Source organism: Medicago sativa, chromosome 4 (genome assembly GCF_051527215.1).
Source record: "Medicago sativa cultivar Bolivia chromosome 4, Bolivia_mono, whole genome shotgun sequence".
Taxonomy (NCBI): domain Eukaryota; kingdom Viridiplantae; phylum Streptophyta; class Magnoliopsida; order Fabales; family Fabaceae; genus Medicago; species Medicago sativa.
The window spans coordinates 18,499,963-18,526,178 of NC_140752.1; the positions used below are offsets into that span (position 1 = coordinate 18,499,963).

Here is a 26,216-nt window from a genome sequence, read left to right on the forward strand (position 1 = left end):
ACAGACATATAACATTTTATGTTCTTAGTCTTTTAGTTCAAAGAAAAAGTAGGTTTAGTAATTTAGAGTTCGATGAAAACTAAAGTTTGATCATTATTATTTCAATGACTGATGATCAAACATAAATAAAGTCTGACCTAATATTATTTGAATCTTGTTAACGAGTGCTCTCGGAGTACTCTTCAGACATTCTAAAATAATCAATTATTTTTTTTAAAAATCAAATATTTCAATTTTAATAGATAGAAGACACACATTTTCATAAATATTTACTACTTATGATCCTTAATGAATACCCAAAAACACTCGTTAACATTTCCCTTATTATTTTCCGTTAATAGGATCTTAAACGAAACTCATTAATCACTTAGTCAAACTATTTAATATAAATCAATAAATTGTATACTTCTATATATGTTTCTTTTTTACTTCTTGGTGGTGAATACTATATGAATACTAGTACTACTGTATGTTTCTAATGTGAAAAAGTAAAAAAGAAGAAGAAAGTTTAGTCCATGTTTTTCCGTCTAAAGGATAAAAAATACGAGTAGATAAAAAAGGTTGGAACACCATAATCATCATGTCTGAGTTTGCATGCGGGTAATCTTTATGGTAAGTAACACGCGCAGAACATAATTCTCTGATGTTGAACATCATTCCTATTTGGCATTTTCCACTCAAAATTCATAATGACTTGAGCAGCATAGATCCCTATTTTTATTTTTCATTTATAACAACATTTTCAAAATCAAAACAACTCAAGTACTCCCTCCGTTTCAAAATGAGTGTCGCTTTAGCCAATTGCACACAGATTAGAATGGAATAAAGTAGTCAAATGTCATAGTAATTTTACCAAATTATCCTAATCAACTATTGGTTTGTTTTTCATTAAAGAAAAAATAATACTTTGGAAGTAGTGTAACATAGTATTAATTGAAGGGTACAATTGAAAAGAAAAAGTTATTATTGCATTGAAAACCGAAAGTGACATTCATTTTGAAACAATTTTTTTTGGCTAAAGCGATACTCATTTTGAAACGGAGGGAGTAGAATGAATAGGAGTACTATTTTCTTACCAACATCATCTTGGGGAAAGAGTCACGTCAAATAAAGAATACTTACCTTCTGAGGATTAATCCCATGATGGGTCTAGAAAAGATTTTAATTACATATTAGCAACAAAAATGTAAGAATAAAACTTCGTCTGTTTCGTTTTACTATAATGTTATATATTTAAGGTTAGAGAAATGATATTTTGACAGCCACTTTTTGACAACTTTTGGACAATTTTCTCTCATATTCACATGATATTGTTATCCTATCTCTTCCTTTTTCTCTCTCCATTGTTTTTGACCAATAAGAAGTGAGAAAAACAAGGTTGTCAACAAAGTTGTCTTAAAATGGATGTCAAAATATCATTACTCTTAAGGTTAAATTGCACCGGTGATCCTTGAAGTTTCAAGTTTGAAACCGATTAATCATTTAAGTTATTTTCGTCCCATATCAATCCTTTAAGTTAACAAGCGTGTGCAAAGTTACCCTTATGTTAAAGTGATGTTACAAAAATGATGAGTTGACTGTTAAGTGTGTGACATTTCTTAATAAGAGACATTTCACATTTTCTTTCTCTAAATTGCCGTCGATAATTAAAAACTGAATGATTAGCGACAACAATTAAGAGAAAGAAAATGTGAATTTTTTTTTCCGACAACAATGTCTCTTATTAAAAATTAAGTGATTCTCGTGAGCTTAACTCAGTTGGCAGCGACAATTCATTATATTTGTAGAGGTCGAAGTTCGAATCCCAAACACCTCACTTATTCAACTTCAAGAGGTGAATTTTTAACCACTAAACTACTTGACAAAAAAAGACTGAGTGATAGACTCATCTGAGAAAAAAACTAAACTTTGAATAACAGTAGAATAATTAATGTAGAAAAACTAATTCATATATTTCTCTGAAAAATGAAAAAGTGCCAAAAATAACAACATACATATGAAACTTTCAAAACAAGAATATCACCCTTGTAATTATCTTATACACATTCAACATTCATGTTAACATTCTCAAATATTAGACAACACATTCATATCAACATTTTATACACAATAGTTAAACAAAGCTAATGCTGCAAAAATTCTACTAGTAGTATACTATTTTGGTACATCAAAAAGTCTTACTTTGCTTGGAAATCGAGGGTAAAGATAGTTTTAAAGACGGACACTCTTCTACCCATTGAGACGACTTTTAAGGGTTACACAAGACCCAAAGCAGACTTGAGGTCGGAACGTATACTTACACATGGGTTTCCAAAAGGTACAAAGATAAGGAAAAATGAAGTGATTATGTCACCATGAGCATAACTCACAATTACCAAGTGAGTACACTTAAAGGATAAAAACAAGAGAAAAATTGAAGCTAGCTAAAGATTTACCTATTCTGTGCTAGCACAAGTTCTCTCAATAACCTTTGAATCTGTTCTATGAGAATTCCTAGATGGAGAACTTGTTTCTCTAGAGGAGCTATGTTGTCCAAAGAGACTAAGTTTACTAATTTTTTTCGAAAAAGAACTCATAAATTTACGCGATCCGGACTTCGCCATATCCCTCTTCATGCAAACATGTTCCCTCTCTAGATCATTTAGTCTCATTCTTAGTCGGGCCAACTCGAGTTTTAGCTCACGATTTTCGCGCCTCAATGATGCATAGTTATCGCGTGGAGACATTGCCGCACTTAGTGCACCACTACTTATGCGCCATGACGCATGCATTGGCTTGATGTCATCCTCCCCGGTGGTGGACAATGAATTTCTTAGCTTTAGTTGTTCAAAATATAGAACTTGCACTATTGATTGCAGAGGAAGGCGCTCGTTTTGCGCAGCATGTGCTCCGGCTTCTTGAGTAAGCTTTTGAAAATCAATTAATTTGCATAGTTTCTTCTTGTCCAAATCTGACAACCCTTGATGAGCCTGAAAAATGCATTTACATTAAGAATCAATGTAATTTGCAAAAGCAAAAATTTCTTAGACATATTTATAACATGGGTATGGTTCGTCTAAAGCGACGAGTAAATATCGATTGGATAGGATTGTAAAATATTGTACTCAAAATCTTGAAGCAAATATGACAAAACAAAACATACTTTTAAATAAATATCGATGGCTCGATATAAACCGTCATGAACTGTGCGCGCATGTGCTGGCAATGTTTCTGCAATGACCAAAAACTTTGAAAGCTTCAAGTTTGCATCAGGAGCAATTTCAGCAAGGTAATTGTCCACTAATTTCGACACCTTAACTAACGAAGTTTGCGAGGGCGAGTGAGGGCTATCAGATTCAAAAAGAGAACCATCTTCTAAATCGTCATCACTATCTTCCTGCTGACAGAAGTTTACTAAAAGTCTATGAACTGTGTCAACATCAAATAAGGTATCACCTGAATGCTTGAAAGATGGAATCAAAATATCATCGAGTGTGGATAGATCCAACTGTGATCCAATCCTTCTTTCCAAGTCAAGCCTAGCAGAAATTGCGCAATCAAGCATCACCGCGCTTCGCAGCAGCCCGAAAAGGAAATTAATCGGAACAACAAGTTTCTCAACAGGCAAAAGGCTTACAATAGTCTCAACCACAAGCTTTTCATGCAAAGTTGAATTTGAATCAGTTTTATTCTGGTTAGATTGATTCCACAAACTTGATTTCTTTGTCAATTCTTTCTCTGCGTAGTTCACAAGGGAAGCACCGATACTTTCTGGCCGAACTCCACGACACTTCATCGCTGTTATGACTCGTTGATACATGTCGATTCTTAAAGCCGAAATATCTTCTATCCACCAATCGCCATCACATTTAGCTTGTCTGCTCATGTGCAACCTACCTGAGCTGCTATACTCCAATCTTGAGAAACTAGAAGCTATTTGTTCGGCACAAGTTTTCGATGCTATTGCGTCGATGCAACGAGTAACTATTTTCAGCTCATCGGCTAGAGGGATTAGGCTTTCGCATTGTTGCAAGACTTCAACACACATTTCCAGATTCTTGCAGACAATGCAATCAAGATATTCCTCGGCCCTCGAACTCAGATTATCTTTTGAGAAATCATCGGTCATTTCGAGGTAATCGGAAACACAACATAGCTGTGCAACATTTGAGGATGTAATCTCAAAGTTAATACCATAACAGAATTTTGCAGCCAACTCAAAGCATTCAGCACCTCCTGGTAGATTAAGAAGCTCAACTCTTGAGATATCAGAATCTCTATGTTCTGCAACTAGCCTTCGAATTCTACCACTTCGAGAAACGAGAGGGAACTACATACCAAAATAAAAACAGTTAGAACAATCATAGTTGGAAAGTGAAGACTCAGTGCATGTTTGGATTGACAGAATCAAAACGTTTCACGATGATTTTGACAAAACATAAACTTGGAGCTTCAACAAAATCACAGCGTCACCATAATTCTGTCAAACTCACCACGATCTCAAACATGCACTCAAATTAACCGAAGTATGTACTTACCTTATGTAATGAAAATGTTACTCCACACACTTCTATAGTTATATCACTAGGTACATCGCGAAAAATCCTGAAAAACGTTCATGCATAAATAAATCATTCAAAAAACCAACTTATGATTTCAAAAGTTTATCTCAGAAGCCATCCAAAGCAAAAATCACAAGGTAGAAGAATTCATTGATAACATAGAAGATCCATAATTGAGATACATAATAATATTAGTTAGAAACAGATCTTTGATCATTCCATTCCTGCAACACCTTCAGAAGAGAACCAAAGAAAAAGCTAGCAACAACAATATTCAGTAAAAGAAAAATTAATTAGCATAAATATGAGAATGCATGAAAGATCATATATTGAATGCTTAACACATCACAACTCACAAAGATCATATATTGACCAACGGCCAAACGTTGACATGGTCAATTTTATCCGAAAGAGAATAGATATACACATGATAGTATTTAGAATGCCGCAGTTCTTAAACCTCCGGTTTTCAGAAGAAAGAGCGCTAGTAATTCAGAGTTGGCCGAAAGCCAAGTAAAGTCTGGTCAAAGATAGTTCGAGTATGGATTCAAATCAGACGATTTGTCCATAACTAGGATTCGTTAACCACTTGAACACGAGCACTTGGTTAAAACTTAAAACACAAAAAACATGTACAAACTACAAAGTAAGTAACACAAACAAAAACAAAACCTTCAAGTAACAAGTTTTCTTTGAAGCAAACAAGAAAGAAAAAGAAAAAAAAAACTAAAACAACCCTTTAACATTGAAGTGGAAAGAGAAAAGCATGAAACAAACCATTCATTGTATCTTTGCCTGACATTCTTTGCCAAAGACAACTGCTGTTGGTGCTGCTGCTGATGTTTGTCAGTAGTACGGTCCATATTAGAAAATGAGAAAAAACACACAAACTTGTGTTGTGAGACAGATAAGGAGAATGTAAATGGAAAGAGAAAAGTAAAGTAATAGTAGTGAGTTTAAGGTAGTAGTAGTGAAGTGGTGAAAGAGACAGTAACCAAGTTGAAGATGTTGCTGTTTTGGTAGTTCTTTAGCCATTTTCATTGAACAGGTTGTGCTTAATGCATAGATTGCAATAGTCCAAAGTAATGGACCTCTCTTGTGGGACATACCATGTTTTTTCATATACTTATTTTATACGTTATATGATTTTTTTCATATTTTATCCATTTTTTTGAAATCAATAACAATTATTTTGTCTATGAATCTAGAGACTATTTGATAGAAAGTCGGAGACTAATCTCTCGAGATAATATGAAATATATAAATCGACGCGTTTAACCTCTACAATAAATATATGATTTCATTAATATTGACCTGTGATTGAATGTAGTTGTGTTACTATAAATTAAGGAACTAATATGATCATTTTATTGAGACCAAATTTAATCATGTGACGGTGTAGTATAGTAGTATTTTTTACATGAGACAATAATGTACATAGTGTGTCTATTCTCTAGTGTGAGTACATTATGAATTATTGGTTTAAATTTCAAAACTAATAAAGTTGCTTCATGAATCAATTAGTCTTCAATTTCATTATCCTTCATTATGTTAATTATTTGTTCAAAAGTAAATTTAATTAAAGAAAAACGTAATTTAATTAATTAAATTGGATATACCAGACTTGGAAGGAAAACTAATCATTGATTTGAATTTGAATTTGAATTTTAAAAATATTTAAAATTTAAGGTAAATAAGTTTCTTGCAAATATATTTTTCTGTGCCTCTTTCTCTCGATGATTTTGATCACTCTTATAAGTTTTTTTTTTTTTTTGAAGGAATGATCACTCTTCTAAGTTGGAGAAGTGTCTTATATAATTGACCAATAAAAATATTGTTTGAAATTAAAACATAGACTAGTGCGACTTTCTTATATGAAAATACAACACCCTAGAATTTGTTCTTTATCCTTTTTTATATGAACTCTTTCAAATTTTTAAGTGCATTAATTAATTACATTTGTATCACTAATTTTGTTGCTGTTTTGGACCGGCTAGAAAGTCAATCCAACGCTGACACGTGGACAAAGAACCCAGCGGATCAAGATGTACCACTGGAGTGAGCATAATAACTCTGGTGCACATCACCCCATTGAAGCACGCCCCCGTGCATCCTACGTCGTATAGACGTGGCCTCCAACGGCTTCCTAATAAGGCGTTGCATTTCGTAGGATCCGTTAGCGCCTCCTTTCTCTATATAAGGTTGACTCAGCGTCACCCTCAAGGTACAATTCATTTCCCACACATTTTTACACACTCAATCTCATTTCCTACATTGACGAGCGTTGAAGTGCTAACATGCCTGCAGGCATCTTCCTTTCACCGTGAAGATGTCATCGCCACCGCACCAGAACACAACACCGTTACCGTGTCTCCATCGGACAGATAATTACATTCTTTTCTATAATATCAATATGTACTAAATATTTTTGTGCAACATTAACTGATTGTCTTTGGTGAAGGATAAACGACATAATAACAAAATTTTCCATTTCTTTTAAAATATGAAGAGTATTTCTTTCTTATTTTAGTATGACAATCTAGTTTGATGCAAGAAAGAGTGTCTTAATTTGTGAGTGACACACTATGACATTTCTTCATTTCATGCTTTTTATTTTTTTTCCTTACCCCTTTCAGTTTCAACGGCAGAAGAGGCGCAAAAAAGTGGAAAAATGTGAGAAGAAAAGTCAAAAATGTGACTTTACATAGGAAAAAGGAATGAAACTATGAAAGCATGAACAAAAGTTGTTAAGCAGGTTTTGACAATTTTGTCATGTTACTCTTTCTGTCCCCTATTACTTCAAATTTAATCATTTTATCTTATGAACATACACTCCTTTTTTTTGTCAACAATGTGAATGAATATTTTTAGGGGAATTAGTCACTTTAGTCCCCGAATGGGGAACGATTCGTCAATTTAGTCCCTGAATGCAGAGAAATTGCAAAAATGTCCCTGAATGTAAACTCTGTTAGTCAATTTAGTCCCTAAATGCAGACTCCGTTAGTCAATTTAGTCCCTGAATGTAGACTTCGTTAGTCACTTTAGTCCCTGAAATTGACTAACAGGGTCTACTTCAGGGACTGTTTTGCAATTTCTCTGCATTCAGGGATTAAAGTGACTACTCCTTTCCCATTCAGGGACTAAATTGACTAATTCCCCAATATTTTTATTGGAGTTTTCTTATGAATTTTAAAATTTAAACTTAAAGGAAATGTCCGGTCACCAAGAAACATATGTAAATTACTTTTGTGCTGAATTTATGGACTCCTTTGATAACGGTGAGTTTTCTATTGTGCAAATTTGTCTTATTTATTTTGACATACAAATTCTACCAAAAAAAGAAACATACAATAATTCATTTCTTACATGATTGAATAAATGGCCTCAAAATCAAAATATAAAAAGTGGTTTCAATCTAATAGAAATTTTGTTTAAGATAATGTTGAGATGAACCTTTTACATTTTTTTTTATATATATAAATCTTTCAAAAAAATAAAATAAATCAAATCATACCTTACATGTACATGGGACCTAGTGTTATAGCTGGCCATACTTTAGGAGTACGCGTAAACAAGTAGATTCATCCTTCAAAAAAAAAAAAAAGTAAAGTCAAATATTTTCCTTCAAAAAAAAAGTAGAGTCAATTTTTTATTTTTTGGAAATCTAATATAAATTTCCCTTGTGAAAAAATAATGGTTTAATCTTGTTAAGCATAGCTAGTTGAAAAGAAAATTGTGAAATTTGAGTTTAACTTGTTTGTTAAAATAAATCTAACTCATTTTTTAATTCACCAAAAACATCTAGCCCTTTTTTTCTTCTTAAACTCTCATATACAATTGGGTTTTTATAATCCAAATTCATTATTATATCTACCATTTAAAGAACGAGAACTGACGACTGACGAGGACTTAATGGAAAGGAAAACTAATTTTAAAATTTCTAAGTTTCGATAACATTCAAAATGTTTTTTTTTTCTTCATAATATTATCAATTTATGTTAGGCCAAGGATATTTTTGTCTTGGACTAAGAAACGAAAAGCTCACTGAATAAATAGTTTATTATAATTGTTGTCCTTGTGAGCTTAACTCAGTTGGTAAGAACAATTCATAATATATGCAAAGTCCGGGGTTCAATTGCTGGCCACCACCAAAAAAAAGTTTATGATAATTGTTTTTCTCACTTTTGATTTTGCTCATTTCCTTAATTCAGCGTGAGTTAATTCACACTCGATATTTTTCAGAATGAGTTAACCTACACTGACACTTTTAAGATCAGTTCAATCATCTTTTAAGCTGGTTCAACCGATCTTAAAAGTGCCAGCGTGAGTTACCTCACGCTGAAAAATGTCGAGCATGAATTTACTCACACTGAATTAAGGGAATGAACAAAGTCAAAAGTAAAAAGAACAATTTTTGTAGTATATAGTTGTGAAATATAGTGGAAGTATTGATTGGAATTGAGTCTAATGAAATATGTCAATCTTCTATATCATGGAAAATCAAAGTAGTTTTCATGTCAGATTAAACAATATGTTTATATTTAGTGATCGTACCTCGAACAAAATCAACTCACATGTAAAAAACGGATTTGAATCCTCTCCTTCAAGCTCTCTCTCCGTCCTCTCTCTATCTTTTCTTTTATCTTTTTTTAGCCTTCAATTTCTTATTCTCTCATCCTCCTTTGTAATGTGAAGGAGAGTATCCGGATTCCGGATACGTAGAAAACATGTAGGAAACCAAAAATCAAGTCGGAGTAGAGCAACCATTTCAAATGAATATTTACACGTGAAAGAAAGAACACATAAAAGTCAAAAAGGAGAAAGAACAATGAAAACTTAGATATAGATAGATGGGTCTGCCCACTTTCGATAATATTATGATTTATGATTGCACACCACACCTGCTATGTAGGACACCATAGAATTAATGAAGTAGGGTCACTCATGATCCTGTATATCACATAATGTTATATTATTGATATCATATCTTCCACTATCGATTCCATTCCTTTCATATAGATAGGAACAAAAAAAGTGTTGGGTCCAAGTCAAAGTCGTTAAGAGCCATGCCATGTGTGATATATATATTGATGGACAATACATAACAATATGTGTATGGTGGCAAGATCCCCTAAAGTAATGGACATGTGCATTTGTAGTTGCATTTCTAACTAGATATTTCATATATAATCATATGATTACATGAAGCTATACCTTACTCTTTATTTTCCTTCGTATGTATGTATATATGCTCCCTCCATACTTTTTTTTTTGAAGAAGCTAAATTAACTCACTTAAATTGACATTTGAGAGAATCGAATTTGAGACCTTGAAGAGGAGCATACTCCCTCCATACTTAAAGACAAAAAAAAAAGAAGTTGTATAGATTTGTTTCATAATTAGACTAAATATATGTACTTTTTTAATTATGTTTAAATCGAAAGAGAGTAGTATTTTATTGTTTATAAATATATTAACCATACACAAATTATAGTTATGCGTGTGCCTAAGATGAACAATGGTGTTGAATATGCTGATCTTCTTCCCCTTGTAGGAGGTAGATACATATATGGGTGGATAAACGAAATGATAATAGTTATTGAAAACTCACATGTAAGTGGAGGAGTTAGGATTCGAACCCCAATCACAACGTCTAGCCTTTCAATTTTAGCATTTATTTCAATTGAGCTAGGACTTATAGATAAGGCACATACCTTGTATTGATAGCTGTTTCAAAAGAAATTGTACCATGGGGACGTAGCTAGAAGCGCTTCTCAATGCTTGTATTGAGGTGGATGATGTTTAAGATGATAGGAATGGATTCTCTCATGTCTGATCGCTTAAGATGAACGTATTATTCTTGATTTTCATGTGTATGGCTAAGATAATTTTCCAATCTTAACAAATTGTGCAAGGGCATAACCTTTTGGAACTAGGGATGAAGTGGAAGCCCTAAAGACTGGATTGATGAAGGATCTTTATTCAAAAAGAAAAAACAAAATTAGAGAATCTAAATTTTTATCAATTCAAGTGACATTAATAGACATTTTACAAGTTATAAGGCTAAGTTCTTTACCACTATCCTAGCACTTCAAGTGATGAAGGACTTTTATGATCAAACTAAAATTAAATATTACAAAATTTGGATAGACACTGCAATTTAACATAACTTTACGGCAATGAGGATATGAATGATCACATTTATGTTATCTTTAGTTAAGCAATGGTCAACCAAAATGGAATTTCATAACCCTAAATTTTGCATTTTCTAATCATCTCACCAAGTGTGGATCTCCACATTGCTATGCTCCTCCCTCAATCAAATGCTTCTCAAGTTTTATGTGGTTGCCAACAAACGGTCAGACCAAGTCCAGGTACTTTTACATAGCATACCGAAACTATTGTCTTTTATACCACTTTTTAGAGTGGGCGACAAGGAGAGGTTCAAAAGAGCAAATTAAGGAAGAATTCCTATCAAGTGAGAGATGGACTAACACCAAATCTTCAGCAGTACTATACATGTCTTCATATAAGTATATTCTCTTTTACTTCATAATTTGACACTTGCATTTGACAACATACCTTGTTACTTCGTGCAACACCATACAATAGAGACCAGGGAATATTACATACCATCTTACTTTACAAAAGGGTGGTCCCTTCTGGTTGTCATATGCTAGAAAGCGTGCTCGTTAAAAATAACTCAGCTGCTTGGACAAAATGATTGCTATTGAGTGTCTCCAGAAAATGTGCATCACTATTTTCCTTAGGCCAAAGAAAGATGCACTTTTTAATCGAAGAATTAAAAAAAGTTATCTTTGCAATACACTTACTAAAAAGGGTTCAAGCATATACTTAATTCTATGCATAAGTTGAATAATATCATCACCAAAATGTTTTTATAGCATTCTTATTTTTTGTAAATTCAGGAAAAATATTGGAAATATGTACCTTGCCTTGTCAATAGAGGTAACGCTTATATTGTCAAGGCCTAAGCCAACACAATAACCTATATCTAACTCATACTAAAATAGTCACAAATTGCTACAACCAAGAGACAGATTCAGCTGTAATAGAAAATAAAAAAAAAATAAAAAAAAATATCAATATGCACAAATCAGGAAAGCCAGATAGACCATGTGGATTTGAGGATTCACAACATAACCGGATTGAAATATGAAGCATTGGATCCTGTCCTCACACTAGCGTGTAATTAACCATTAAATCCATAAATATGAGTACCGCCATAAGATAATGGGATTTTGTGGTGTCAGAGTGACTCTGGTTTTATTCCTCATCAGTGGAGGAATCAGGATCATCCGGTATAACTATTAAATCTGAAGAATCTTGTCCACGGCTAATTAGCATTCTCCGATATTGTACAAGCATGAGTGTGTGGTCAAGAGTGTGCTTCTGATTAAATCGGCCCGGACGCTCTGAGCGTTTGTTATAGCAATCACCACAAAGATCAAAGCCGATACTCTCTTCACAGTCAACACATTTATATCTGTCCCCAATTATTGGGTACAACTGTACAAACCAGTTAAAAACATCAACACATTGGAAAACTGGAAGCACAAATGGAATTCAAGGAAATATTATATCAAATAGCACTGAATCATGCATCAGAATTTTAGCATAATGCAACTTACAAGTGACACCGTATAGATACTTTTAAAAACAACTAAAAAGGACGGCCTGACGCACAAGGCTCACACCAGGTGGAGTCTGGGGTGGGTAGATGTATGCAGTCAATGAAGACAAGCAGTCGCATATTATGAATAGTAAATTACACTTCCCTTGAGGGATGCTTAAATTACACTACCCTCCCCTATTATGTTAAAACATACCTTCCCCTCTTATGCAAAACATATCTCACACCAGGTGGAGTCTGGGGTGGGTAGATGTATGCAGTCAATGAAGACAAGCAGTCGCATATTATGAATAGTAAATTACACTTCCCTTGAGGGATGCTTAAATTACACTACCCTCCCCTATTATGTTAAAACATACCTTCCCCTCTTATGCAAAACATATTAGAAAAAATTACACACCCCTCCCCTAAGAGAAAATTGATAATGAAATAAATAATAAAAAATTTCTAAGAAAGGAAAATTGATGTCTTAAATGGTGGCTTAAATCTTTTTTGACATAAAATGGCAGCTTAAAGTTAATTGCTATCATAAAATTACTTATTTCTGTTAAAATGGATTAAAGTGTAGTAAATATTTAATTTTTAAGCGAGCATAATGTAATTCAAGAATCTCTTATGGAGGTGAGTGTAATATACTCTATATGCTTACTTCTCAAGGAAGTTCAGTGTATGTTTTAACATAAGAGGGGAAGGGAGTACAATTCAAGCTTATTTCAAGGGAGGGCAGTGTAATTTACTCTATTATAAAACAAAGATGTGACTAAGCATAAATCCTCCTACACACATTCCATACACTGATTTCCACTCTCACTGACCATAATTAGACAAAAAGTTGAAGCAAAATAAATAGATGATTAAAGAAAATAAATGTTATGATAAAGAGGTTTTACCCCGCAAAAATCACAACCAACTCCTGTGTGAATCAACAATTCAGGATTAGACCCCCAAGCTATCCTTTCTGTGTTGTCCGTAGATAATGAACCTGAAACCAAACAATATCAAAGAAACATCCAACATATCACCGGGCAATAGTTCTACAATTTTCTTTCTTTTTGTTAGTATGGTAATTGACAAAAAATGAAATTAATATTTATAAATCTAAAACCTTTAGAAAGCATGATGAGAACTATTAGCAACCTTGAGAAGAGAAATGAGAAATTGATAGGAACTATTGAGAAAGATGAAAATGAAACAGCTCTCAAGTGAATATATGTGTAGTATACAGATGAGCTATTCATAACACATATAATATACAACCACCACTACCTTGTTTACATTACTTCTGCTTCAAGGTGGAGTGTATGGATCATATACACTAACCTTGTTTTCGAAAAGTGTACATTAAATTAAACTTGTTACATATATAACTTATACCAGGATCTCTCATTCTTCGCGAAAACAATACCAAATTTAAAATAAGATCAGAATGAATTTAAATGAAAGCTCATGCACTATTGTAAACACTGGCCCATTGTCTATAGTTGCTGGTGACAGGAAGCACTGCCGTACAACTCAGACCGTCGTTCAAAGAAGCATATGCACTATTGTAATCACTGGCCCATTCTCTCCTTTTATCTAAAGTCCCACAACTTTAACAAACTTTTTATCAAGTCATTTTAGCCTTGAGGACATAGCAATAGGTAATGTCGTAATGATAGGATAACGGACAAAAATATGAGTGGGGAAATTCAGAGGGAAATGTTGATGTGGTCAGTTTGTTACAAGGGAGGCTTAATAGGAGTAGAGCGGGACATATTTTGGAGGTTCTGGTATGGGGCACAAGAGGCTTTAAGTTTTTGGGTGAGGAGCTTTTGTCTGGGATTACGGGGTTTTCTCTGTTTAATAGTTGTGGTTTCAATTAAGAATAGTTTATCTCACATTGGGTTCCTCTCATATGCTTAGAGGAAAAAAAAAGGGCAGTCTGGTGCACTAACGCTTCAGCATACGCAGGGTCCGGGAAGGGGTCCCACCATTTGGTGTACTGTACACAGCCTTACCCTGTTTTTTACATATGAGACTGTTTCCAGGACTTGAACCCGTGACCTTTCAGCCACATGACAACAACTTTACCGTTGCGTTCCTCTCATATGCTTAGAGGAAAACATAAACATATATATACAGATGCGTCAATAGCTTGACTAGTAGGGTTCAGAATATCAAAATATAAATTAAAAAATTAGTAGGAAAAGATACATACAAGAAGATGTGGTCTCAGGTTGGACTTTGATTTGGCCAAGTTGAATTGCATCTCTTCTCTGTGTGTACTCTTCTGGAAATTGCTCTTCTAAATATTGGTCAAGAGCCAAACAAACTTTTGGAAATCCTCCGGGATGTGGACTTTGACAAACTTGACATCTAAACATCTCATGAGATAAGTCGGTGATACAAGTCTCACAGTATACTGTAGAAAATGCGCACAAAATGATATAAAAACATGTTAATGAGGTTTTGTGCTATTGATAGCTTTAATATATGTTAAACAAGAGAAAAAAGTAGAACACCTACCATGACCACAATTAAGAGCAACAGGATGAATGAGAAGTTGCTTGCACGTTGGACACATTAAATCTGCAACTAATATTTTTGGTTGCTGAATGTGCTCATTTTGAGGCAATATAGTTCCATGTTTCCTGTCAGAAGAGTATTCCAAAATGATGCCTTCCTCTCTATGATTTGCAGACCCTGATTGCTCCATACTTTCAAAGGACAATGTGCTGCCTGAGTTAGACGTCTGATTTATGGTAGTACCGGTAAGCGAATCCCCAGGAAGATCACATATAACTTGAGGGGAGGAGTGACCCATTTCCTTTTCTTCCTCTGAATCATAAGGTTAAATTAGCAATTTTGGTCAAACATTTCACAAACAAAGTAGACAGAGGGATTGTTGTCTTTTATGATAACTGCAATTTTACTAGAAAGTGGCATAATGGAGGGGACGAGAAAACTGCCAATGAGTGTGCAAGAAATTCCAAGAATTAGAAAAATATTAAAATACAATCACATACTGAAGCTGAGGCTTAAGGTGTGTACGCATATAACAGGGGCAGGAATTGTTCAGAACAAAATACCAGACACTTATATCCACACACACACACACACACACTTCCAATATCCAGACCAATCTACATAAAAAAGGAGTCAACATCACACAAAAAAAAGCATGGAACAAACACAAATAAAACACCCAGAAGTTGAAAGTGGTCTCAACAGAACTAGGAACGTAAACAAAATTTGAATAGCAGTGCGCCCAACAGACGACAAGATGGATCTTGCACCCCACAGCAAGAAACTTGGATAGATGTACGTGAAAGTCAGCAAACTATGGTGGGAACGGTCAATTGCAGCCTCTGAACCAAACAATGGGGTTTTTGACACTCGACAACCAAATAAGAAAGGGTCAAACTCCTTGACGAAGGCTGAACCCAAAACAAGGGATTCAAGACAAGAAAATCTATTGAACCATATTAAAACTCAATAATGAATATTCTATGTATTAGAGCCTGGAATATATGTACAATTGCACAATATATAATAAAAGGTTGAACAAATCAAATCCTAAATTTTTAGGATTAGAATCAGCTAAATCAGGAGGCTAGGAAAGAATACAGTAATAAAAACAATAAAATAGATCTATGAAATCTTAAACAATATCTCAACATAGACAGAGTAAATTTTCTACAAGAATTATTATCATAACAACAGTCAGTCCATTTGCTAAACCTTCTAGTGAAATGCGACAAAATGCTTTTACAGAGAGAAACTATGTGAGGCATGCTGCAAATTTATATTTCATTATGTTCATGCGTAAGCCCTTAAAAAGAGAAACATACCCAAAGTCTGATTTTCCCTTCTCTTGTAAGCTTCAGGATATGTCTTAAGAAGCAAAAAGTGAAACATTTCACAGATTGTTGGAAAGTGGTAGTATGGATGCCTACAAGTTGGACAATGAGACTCGCGTGATGAATTCATTGATTTATGGACACACCAGAAACATGATACGTGGCCACAAGCTACAAACAAAAGAGAAAATAATAAAAATTCATCGCAAATTACTAAATCTATTTGAAATATTTTCAGAAATTGATAATGTGTCTTACTTACATAGCACAATGGGCTTGTATAACAGATCCCTGCATTATAAAATTTAAGTCATTCAGTAAGGAAGGTTTGATAAAGTTAATAGGGCAGTTTATAGACCAACTTAAACAAACATAATTACATCACGATAAAAATCAGCTCCATTCTATAGACAACATAATAATAAGTCAAAGATTTAATTATGTTCTTAGTCTTTATAAAGTACCTATCAAGTTTAGTCGCTACAGATTTTCCATTGATGTTTAGTCCTCAAATTGGTGATTTTGATAACAAAAAGAAAATCATCGATTTCTGGTCCTTGAAATCGGCAAATTGAGGAGTAAACATCAATGGAGATTTTTCTAGATACTAAACTTGATTAGTGAATATTTTATAGGAACTACAAACATGTTTTAAACGGAAATTCAAAGTTCGTGAATGTGCAATCTTTGTCATGGAAGGAAAACCAAGTCATAAAGACCTAATAATTCAGTCTTAAATGTGTATAGAAACTCATCTAAATATCCAACTGCACTATCAACCAATAAGATACAAGCTAAATGTCTGGCTCAACCAATCTGCCACAAACTTTACTTGCATCCTGACCAAACTATACATTATCAGAGCCTCTTTTCTCTAGAACCCGTAGGGCTAAGACCCAAAAAAGGCATTTGGCTCCTCAAATGTGAGTTAAGTGTAAACTAAAGAAATCAATAGTTTTCTTTCAACAACCCCATGATTTGTTACAATGCACATGCAATATTCACATTTGATCCTTGTAGCAGCAAGACTTCTGACGGAATGTGTGTCGGGTGTGTGTCAACAAGAACCCCACACATGCCAACTTGACACTGAATCATTGACACATGTGATTATATTCAATTAATTTATTTTCTAAAAATTAATAATTAATACCGGCGTCACTATCAGCACCATGTATAGCATCTGTGTTAGTGTTTGATTAGTTCATCAATGGTGATAGTACTAACTTTACACTCTAAAGTGAATTTCTTACTTTACACTCTAAACTGAGTTTCTTACTTTAGATGAGTCAAATCCAAAAAATATACAAATGAAATCTAGTCCCTACAAAATAAATGATCTCTATAAATATCCAGAATTTTGATTTGAGTCCCTACAAAAAAACATCGCACTTTTTAGTCTAGTAATGTTCCGATTAAGAAAATATCCATTGAAAAGGTCTAATGGTCCAATTTCCGATGCATTAAATGCACCAGTTTCCATAAAAATTTACTATCTAAAGTCCTTAAAAAGTGCCACGAGGGCACTCATTAGCATTTCCCTAAAATTTTCCGTCTGCATTTTATACATTGACTAAGAGAGAATTTGTTACAGGGACTAAAATCGAAATTTTGAATATTTATAAGGATCATTAACTTAATTAACCCTAAAATAATTTTCAAATCACTTTGACAATCAAGTGCTACATTCATTCTGAACCTAAATTGAATTTTACTATCCAAATGAAATTTCAGAAATCTAAATTTGAAATCTTTAACATGAACTAAAATTAAAGTGAATAAAACAAAATTAAGAAAGAAGATGAAAAGCAAAAGAGACTTACAAGCAAACGCAGCAAACAAAGGATTCATTGATTTCTTGTTCTTGTTCTTCGTCTTTGAATGCGTTGTTTTCTTCTTCCATTCTCTGTGAAGCGAAATTCGTTGAAATGCGGCAGCTTAATGTAAGTGGGATGTTCGTGTTAGTTTTCAATCGAACTGCTCAACATGATAAAAAATAAAAGAATAAAAAAATGAAAAAAAATGCGGTTGGATTCAGCTTAGTTTACTATTTAAAATGTTTTTTTCTTTCAGAAAGGCTACTATTGAATCGGTTTTTTTATACCCAAAATGCGTATATAACCTTTTTTTTTTTTAAGGAAAATAGCAATAGCAACGATAGAAATTTTTTAAGTGAACTTTTATCCAACACATCATTCTTACACCTAACTGATTAAAATCAAACACGTCGTTAAAATAATAAAAAAAATTAATATCAGAATTTTTTCTCATTATTTTTAATGTTTCTCTCTCCTTTTTCCACTTTCTTTTATCGACAAGAACCACCCACCATCATTTATGTTTCCATTTCCTTAATTAAAATCACACTTTTTTATTTGAAGCAGAAAAATCACACTTTTTTAAAGTTAATAACATGTGTCATATTTTTATTGGTTGGGTGTAAGCATAATGTGTTGGGTGAAAGTTCATGCAAGAATATCTCTAGCAACAAATCATATAAATCTTGAGGAAGGCTAGCAACACACATTTTAACACACACTTTTCAACACATTCTTTTTTATTGGTTAAAATTCACATGTGTCTCAACAAATCATGTGGGACTTATATAAATTTTGGAGAGACTCATATAAATTTTAAGAGTGTGTGTTAAAAGTGTGTTGCTAACATTTTTCATAAATTTTTTAGACTTAATTATTCCTTTAACCATTTTAGTTATGTTTTAAGCTCTGTTTGATAAAAATAGTGGATAGCTGATAAGAAGGCGGTGTGTGATGATTTTTTATGTGCGTCGATGTGGGGTAATTTTGCCCATGCTTTCTCCTTTCGCCCTTCACTCGGGGCGTCAGGGGGTTTGTTGACATTATGAGACTGTTCAGAGGTGGAGGTGTGTGTGACTGTTAATTGTGAGCATTACTTGATGATTCATGGCAGATTTATTAAATCAAATGAGGAGATTTTTTTGTTTAATTTTTTGCGCCATGGAATCCTCTGGAGAAGCAAGTGTTGTGGGACTTTCTTTCGCCCTGGTTATTTGGGTTGGGTGGGAAGAAAATCAGTGTTTGTGGGAATTCTACTGCAGTCAGGTGTGTGGGGGAAAGGCGTTCTAGTAGGGATGGTTATGTGTCCTTGGATTACATCCCTTTTAATCAATTTATTGATAATAATGTCTTGGTCGACTTACCGGTATGTGGCCGTAAATATACTTGGTTTAAGGGGGATGATATCACTATCAGTCGGTTGGACAGTTTTTTGCTCTTAGATGAGTGGTGCTTGAAATGGCCTAACTGTTTGCAGGTTGCTCACTTGAGGGGTTTGTCTGATCATTGTCCTCTGATGTTGTCTGTTGATGAGGAGAATTGGGCTCCTAGGCCCTCCCGAATGTTGAAATGTTGGTAAGATATTCCTAGGTACCAGCAGTTTGTTAGTAACAAATGGAAGTCTTTGCAGATCGATGGTTGGGGAGGCTATGTGATGAAATAAAAATTTAAATTAATTAAAATAGCTTTGAAGGAATTGCATGTGTCTCATTAGCAAAATTTTCCTGAAAAGATTGACTTTCTTAAATCTCGTTTGTCTGTTTTAGACTGTAAAGGGGAAGATGAGGTGTTGATAGTCGATGAAATAGAGGAAATGCATGGTATTACTTTAGACATCCACTCTTTGTCCCGCATTAATACTAGTATTTGTTGGCAGAAGTCTAAGATGCTTTGGCTCAAAGGTGACGCAGATTCAAAATATTTTCATTCGGTTTTGTCCCACCGTCAATTGCTATTGATCCGATCTCAATATATACGGTTCAATATGAATAGGCTTTCTTTTATATCCAAAATGCAAGATATGATATTTTGTTGGAAAATAACAATAGCAACAAACACAAAAAAGTTGGCCTTAGTTTTTTAGTGAGAGAAATTTTACATTCTTTCTAAGTTCTCTTGAATTAATAAATACTCCCTCTGTTCTATCTTAATTGTCGATTTTCAGAAGAAAAATAATTCATATTTGTTTGTGTTTTCAACATTCTATTACACATTAGCAATTGTTTGTCAAAAGTACTCCTAATTATTTATTGTAGAGAAGGAAGTAAGTGAAATGGAACAATACATACTAAGAGTATTAAAAAAATTAAACATTTTATAAAAATAATAATATTTATTAGTTTTCTAGGTATGTATAAATAAGCCTAAAGCAGAAAATAAAAGAAACATGGACTTTCCAATACTTGATTCATTGGAAAAGTAAGACAATGTCACAAAATAAATGTAAATTTAAAGGTAAAATTAAATTTAATGGGATTTGAACAAAGGCTACCCATAGAAAACTTCATAATTACTCTTATTTATTTATAGTTGAAATTTAAAAACAAAACACCGACATGGTGTTGGGAGCTTCTCAAAAAAGCATAGTTTCGAGAGAGTTTCATAAAATAGCACTTCCCAATGAAAAAGAATCATTTAATAGGTAGTCTAACCCATGTGAAAAAGTGGATGATCCATTGTCACCTTGCGGATTAGTCGCACAGAGGGATTTTACTGTTGGATACCTTAGACCACCTACTAGAGGTCAAAGATCCAAATTACATTGAGTTAGGTAAAAAGTCGAAGGTGAGAAAAAGACAAAAAAATTTAAATAAAATTAAACGAGATGATGTGGTGGAAAAGAAAGAAAAAAACAAAAAACAAAGTAAATTAAAAGAGAAAAGTCTATACAATGAACCAAGTTCACAATATTTTCTAGTAACAGACGTTAGGGGCTTGAATTTACTTAGGCTCCAATCTCTAGTTCACAATATTTTCAAGTAACGTACGTTAGTGGTTTGCACTATGTGGTTTTCATACACCATAGATGCATACATTTCTTTTTTATTGGTTAAAATTCACACGTGTCTCAACAAATCATGTGGGACTTATATAAATTCTGGTGATTTAGATTTTATCATATTATTTGTAAGACCAATGTCTCATGTAGATTGAAAAAATCCCTTCTCTCTCTAAATACTAATCCTCCGACTTCTCTCTAGCTACACTCAAAACAACTACCGTCCTCCTCCCTTTTTCCAAATCTTGTCACCGCGATGTAGATCCTTCAACCGGTGGTGCGACGAGAGCTGTTTCTCTGCACCACCTTTCACTCCTCTCCACTGGTGATCTCATCCCTTTCACTGATTCATCCGCCAACTGTGTTTTTGCATCGCCGTTCTTTGGTTGGTGTGAGGATGAGCTGTTCCGGATTCCTGCTTTCTTTGCTGGGTCAGTGGATTTTCGGTGGTTTTTTGATTCCTGCTCTTTTGGTTTCGGATTCCTGCTGATTCGGATTAGTTGTTGGTTGGTGGATTTTTGGGTGGTGAGTCGGTGGGGTTTCTTTGCTACGTCGGCGATTGCAGCCTTCGTTCTTGGTTCCGTTCATCCTCATCGTTCAAGGCCTTGGATCTCTGGCTCCTTTCAGATCTGTTGAGATCTGCAGATTTCTTGGTTTCCAATTCGCCGCCTTCACGCCGGTGGTCTTGGGGTTGTTCTCTTGTTTATGTTCATTTCGGTTGTTTTCTGTACTGTACGCTGTTTTCTGTATTGTGCGTTGTTTTGTTTGTTCTCTGTTCTGCTTTTGATCATAGATTGGGTGACAGGAGACGTGATCTTATTTTGTGGTGGTTCGGTTTCGTAAACCCGTAAGGGTCTGTTACAAAAACCCGAAAGGGTCTGGTTCGTTTAACCCGAAAGGGTTTGGTTACTGACGTATTGGACTCATCCCTCGATCTGAGTTCTTACGCGTTGCTTGCTCGAAAGAGCTTCTTATGCTTGCTGTTTCTCAGCTGCTGGCACTTGGATTCGGATACCGTGTTGGCGGTCGATCCATTCGCCATCATTGCACTCTAATTGTTCTCTTCAATTTTCACTTTTCATCCTTTTTTTGTAACTTGGTTTCGCGCCCGTATGCGGGCTCGCTAGGTTGCGTCTGTGATTAGTGAATTTTGGTTAGGATAGATTAGAGTAGATCCACTTGGACTGCTTTATCATGATGTATTCCCGTTTGGGTTTTCCTGGGTCAGGTCTATGTCCCCCCAGTCTTTGTATCTTTTTCTTTTTATTTAATATATTTTCTGTTGGCTTAAAAAAAAAATTATTTGTAAGCATTTTATCGTTGTATGCTATTAACTTGAGTGATGTGAGTTTGTTCGAAAAAAATAAATAAATGGTCCGCCTAAACTTTTTTTTTAAAGAAAGACAAACTTTTAGTCACTCCAAAATTTTTAATCCATGAAATTAGTTGCTGCTGATGAAAAAAAATAGTGTAATAGAACATGGGTTAATTTCACTAATGAAAAATTTTAGAGAGACCAAAAACCTAAAGAATATTTTTGAGGGACTAAAATCAAAAGATGGTAACAATATCAACATATTATTTAGGAATAATAAAACATATTATTTATGTAGGAAAACAACAATAGCAACGGATCATACAATTTTTTAATTAATATTATATATACACGATGAAATAATATGTTTTATATATCAATATTATACTTGTTAAAAAAAAAAATCTATATTATATATAATTAAAAAAAGGGTGAGTTCCTATCCACTAGGCTACTTTACCAAAACAATATATTTATACTATATAACAAATAGATAAGAGTTTATTTTTAATAAAAACGAGAGTAAATTCAAATATTAAAATAAAAGTGTAACAAATACGATATGAGTATATGATTTTTTTTTTCTTCTTTTATCTTTTAAAAAATGTAACAAATTAGATAAGTAAATTCAAATTTGATTTTGATTAAAACAAAAATATAAATGTTTGTTGCTTTAAATTTATAACAAATCAAACTAACCATGATTATCTATCTCAATGACACCAACAATATAACAAAAAAATTATTTGCATCGGATAATTTGGGGGGGGGGGGGGGGGGGGGGGGGGGCTAAGCATAAAAGCGCACTGCAGTGCAATATGAATTGAAAAAATAAAATAAAAACAACTAATGATAAAGCCGACGTTGAGATAAAAGGTCAAATTACATTGACTTCCCTTGAGATTTTCTTAAATAACACAATCTTCGAGATATCTGTTTTATTACATTAGTTTAAAATTTGAACCACCTTGACTGAGGAACAATAAGTTAGGAAAAATCACCTAAGTGAAAAATGGAAAGAAAAAATTATTGAAAATTATGCGAGCTCATACTCGTATGAAGAAGTTAATCGCTAAAAAAAAGTTTTAATCATGTTATTTTTTTTTTGTGTTGGCCGAGATTTGAAATTTGGACCTTACATATTTTATGCATTGTCCCTACAAACTGAGTTAAGCCCACGAGGACAATCGTGTTATATTATAAAGGAAGTGCTTGTCAATTTGATAAAAATAAAATAAGGGAGATTAGTTTTAGTGAAAACATAGATGTTTGTGTTATTTAAGATGACCTTAAGGGATGATAGAGTGTAATTAGCCCATGATTATTTTTAAAATCATTGAAATAGTTGTTATTAAATATTATGAAGCCGTAAACTAAAAATGTGTAAAAATATTAAGATTAATAAAGATTTTAGTATTGATAAAGATGTCGTTATGAGTCCGTGTATGAACCGTACAAATGTATTATTTAGTGACTAATTTATCATTTTTTTTTTCATTGTTTTTTATGGTCATATTTCCAAAAGATATAATAATTAATAATCTACCACAATAAAAAAAATATTATTTTATAATATGACATGGTGACCAAACTTCTTTGATTCTCTATTGTTTCCAACTATGTTTGAGATTTCTAAATTGCACATATAATCACTTCATTCAAATATCTTTATGTGTGCCGGTTCAAAATATTATGATCATAATCAGTTTTGTACCTTTCAAGTTTATTTTGAGAATATTTTAATTTTAAATAACAGGCTTCACAAATTTCCCTGAAATTTTATTATGCAAGTTATTTTGTGGCGGATGTATGGTGGTGTACACAAGACAAGAATCATAAAGGAGAGCATCATTCACACCGAATGTGTCCTTCAAAATGTTAGAGGAAGTTTGCAAAAAATGTTAGGGAGAGTGATGTACGATTGTAGATACTATATAAACACTTTTTGAATATTGAGAAGTCGACTCTGATGAGCCTTCGATTTCCAACTCACTTAAACTTCTTTATGGAAAAATAGCACACCCACAATATGTCAAATAGTAGAAGAATGAAAACAAATGGAACATATAAAGAAGAAAAAAAATTGAGTACATTTTGCTTATGATTTGGGACAGAGGGAGTACATTTTTGTGGAACAAAACCATCCTTTACGAGTTTCATGCATATAAGTACCGTATTGAACATGTACCATTAATTTCCCATTGCTGTATTGTTGTCAAGCATGTGTTTCAATAGCATTGTTGATGAAACTAGAATCCATGGACATAGGGTCGTCTTCTATAGCCTCCAAAATATCATAAGGAAGACAAACTTCAATATCAATACTACCTTCTTCTGCACCACCAAGCACAATAACTCTACCAATATTTCTTTGAAGTCCAACCCCATTTCTAACTGCAATAGGCTTACCCCAACCAAAGTCATTACCGTAATAGTTGAACCGTGGCGAACTGCTTGCTATCAAAAGATTACTTGATGATCTACCTGGCTCCGATATAAACGGGGTTTTCAACCAAGATTCAACATCAATCATTACCTTCTCATGATGAGATTTTGATGAAATCTCCTTGTTCATTTCCATAGCAATTTTACCAATCCCACTTTCCATTAATTCCCCTTTTTGCATTATTACATATCCAGTTGCTCCGATTCCACTCCCAAAATAATTCTCTTCTAACTTTGGACACATTCTTGTCCTACAATCTATGGGTAAGACGAATGCAGACCTTTCTTCTGGTTTAAGATTTTGTTTACTTATAATTAAACGCCAAAGGTGACTTAAAAGCGCTTGCAATGAAGATATCGTTATTATTTTATCATTACTACAACTACTACTACTAATTTCTGCATTAGCTTTTGATTTGAGTTGCAGAATTTGTTCCTTTGTAAAGTGGAAGATTCGATTAGACGAAACTTCACATTGTTGATTTTGTGCATCCTTTGTGAAAGGAAACCGTATGGGAAGGTTAACATTGTTTGGAAACCAACGTTCGAAAGAAGGTACTTTTGTTGGCTTATTGGAACCTTGTGAGATTTCAGCCCAAGAGTTGATGAAATGCCAAAATGACTTGCCGTCTACACACACATGGTTAATTGCAAAACCAATGAAGATACCGTCGATTAACTCTGTTACTTGTACTGCAAGTAGTGGTTGTGACGTGCCTTCGTAGCTTTTCACATCGTTGAGTAAGAATAATGAAGAAACAATGGGAGGAACATACTTTGGTTGAAGTATGTCGGCAATGGTAGTGTTTTCTGCTGTGGCGTGGACAAACAATGCACCAGCGTTGTTACAAATGATGGAACATGAGGCGTTGCTAGGTTCGTCGTGTTGTGTTATTACAAGACGACCAGCGAGTGGTGGAAAGAAGTTAAGTGTGGAGGCAAGTGTTTGTTTAAGATGGTCAATTTGGTTTGTTTTGGGTTTATGGAAAAGAAGACCTCTTTGGGTTGGTGCCAATTTGAGAAATTTGAGATCCCATGGAGATAAATGGATAATTTTGTGAGTTGATTTGTCATCACCTTGATTTGTTGCTTGGATTGTAGTAGTTGAGATAAGTAGAATCTCTGTCATGGTGTTGAGTGAATAAAGGGAATGATGAAAATAAGAAATGTGATGAGATAAACAATATATAATGTAGAGTATCCTTCACACATTCTTATAATATATCTTGCATGTGAAAGGTTAATTAGCGTGCATGTAATATACTAATATACTCGTTTCTCTCGCGTTAGGTCTTTTGGAAGTTTAATTTGTAGTGCATATGTACTCGTTTCCCTTGCGTTAGGTCTTGAAATCTTAAATCTTTCTTATATATATCTTGGTATTTTTATATGCGGCCTCGGATCTCCCGTATCAATTCATTCAGAAATTGTTTATTGTGGATGGTCTTGAAATGTTAACATTGGAAACTCAAATTGTGAAAAGAAAGTAAAGAAAATGGGAGTGAGCTAGTTGTCGGTTCTGATTAGAGGGACAGGGACAGCTGGGAGTTTCGAAAAGTTGGTCAGACACACTTTTTGTTGGATATTTGTGTATTAGCTTCATTATT

The 26,216-nt window shown here is 33.8% G+C and overlaps 3 protein-coding genes across 3 annotated transcripts; all 3 read right to left on the minus strand.

Moving 5' to 3' along the window:
• Positions 1-1,983: 1,983 nt before the first annotated feature.
• LOC146926921 (Phototropic-responsive NPH3 family protein) lies at positions 1,984-5,479 on the minus strand. Its single transcript, XM_085700355.1, has 4 exons — positions 5,319-5,479; positions 4,518-4,584; positions 3,143-4,309; positions 1,984-2,969 (listed from the first exon to the last, which is right to left on the minus strand). Exons 1-4 carry the CDS (start codon positions 5,402-5,404, stop codon positions 2,436-2,438), a joined length of 1,854 nt encoding a protein of 617 aa, XP_085556481.1. The 5' UTR covers positions 5,405-5,479; the 3' UTR covers positions 1,984-2,435.
• A 5,930-nt stretch (positions 5,480-11,409) lies between these two features.
• On the minus strand, positions 11,410-17,997 carry LOC146926922 (E3 ubiquitin-protein ligase PRT1-like). The gene is made up of 7 exons (XM_085700356.1): positions 17,858-17,997; positions 16,297-16,325; positions 16,026-16,205; positions 14,701-15,012; positions 14,393-14,596; positions 13,086-13,177; positions 11,410-12,071 (listed from the first exon to the last, which is right to left on the minus strand). Exons 1-7 carry the CDS (start codon positions 17,935-17,937, stop codon positions 11,829-11,831), a joined length of 1,140 nt encoding a protein of 379 aa, XP_085556482.1. The 5' UTR covers positions 17,938-17,997; the 3' UTR covers positions 11,410-11,828.
• Positions 17,998-24,114: 6,117 nt separating this feature from the next.
• On the minus strand, positions 24,115-25,796 carry LOC146926923 (uncharacterized). Its single transcript, XM_085700357.1, has one exon. The coding sequence runs from the start codon at positions 25,736-25,738 to the stop codon at positions 24,380-24,382; it is 1,359 nt and encodes a 452-aa protein (XP_085556483.1). The 5' UTR covers positions 25,739-25,796; the 3' UTR covers positions 24,115-24,379.
• Positions 25,797-26,216: the final 420 nt, after the last annotated feature.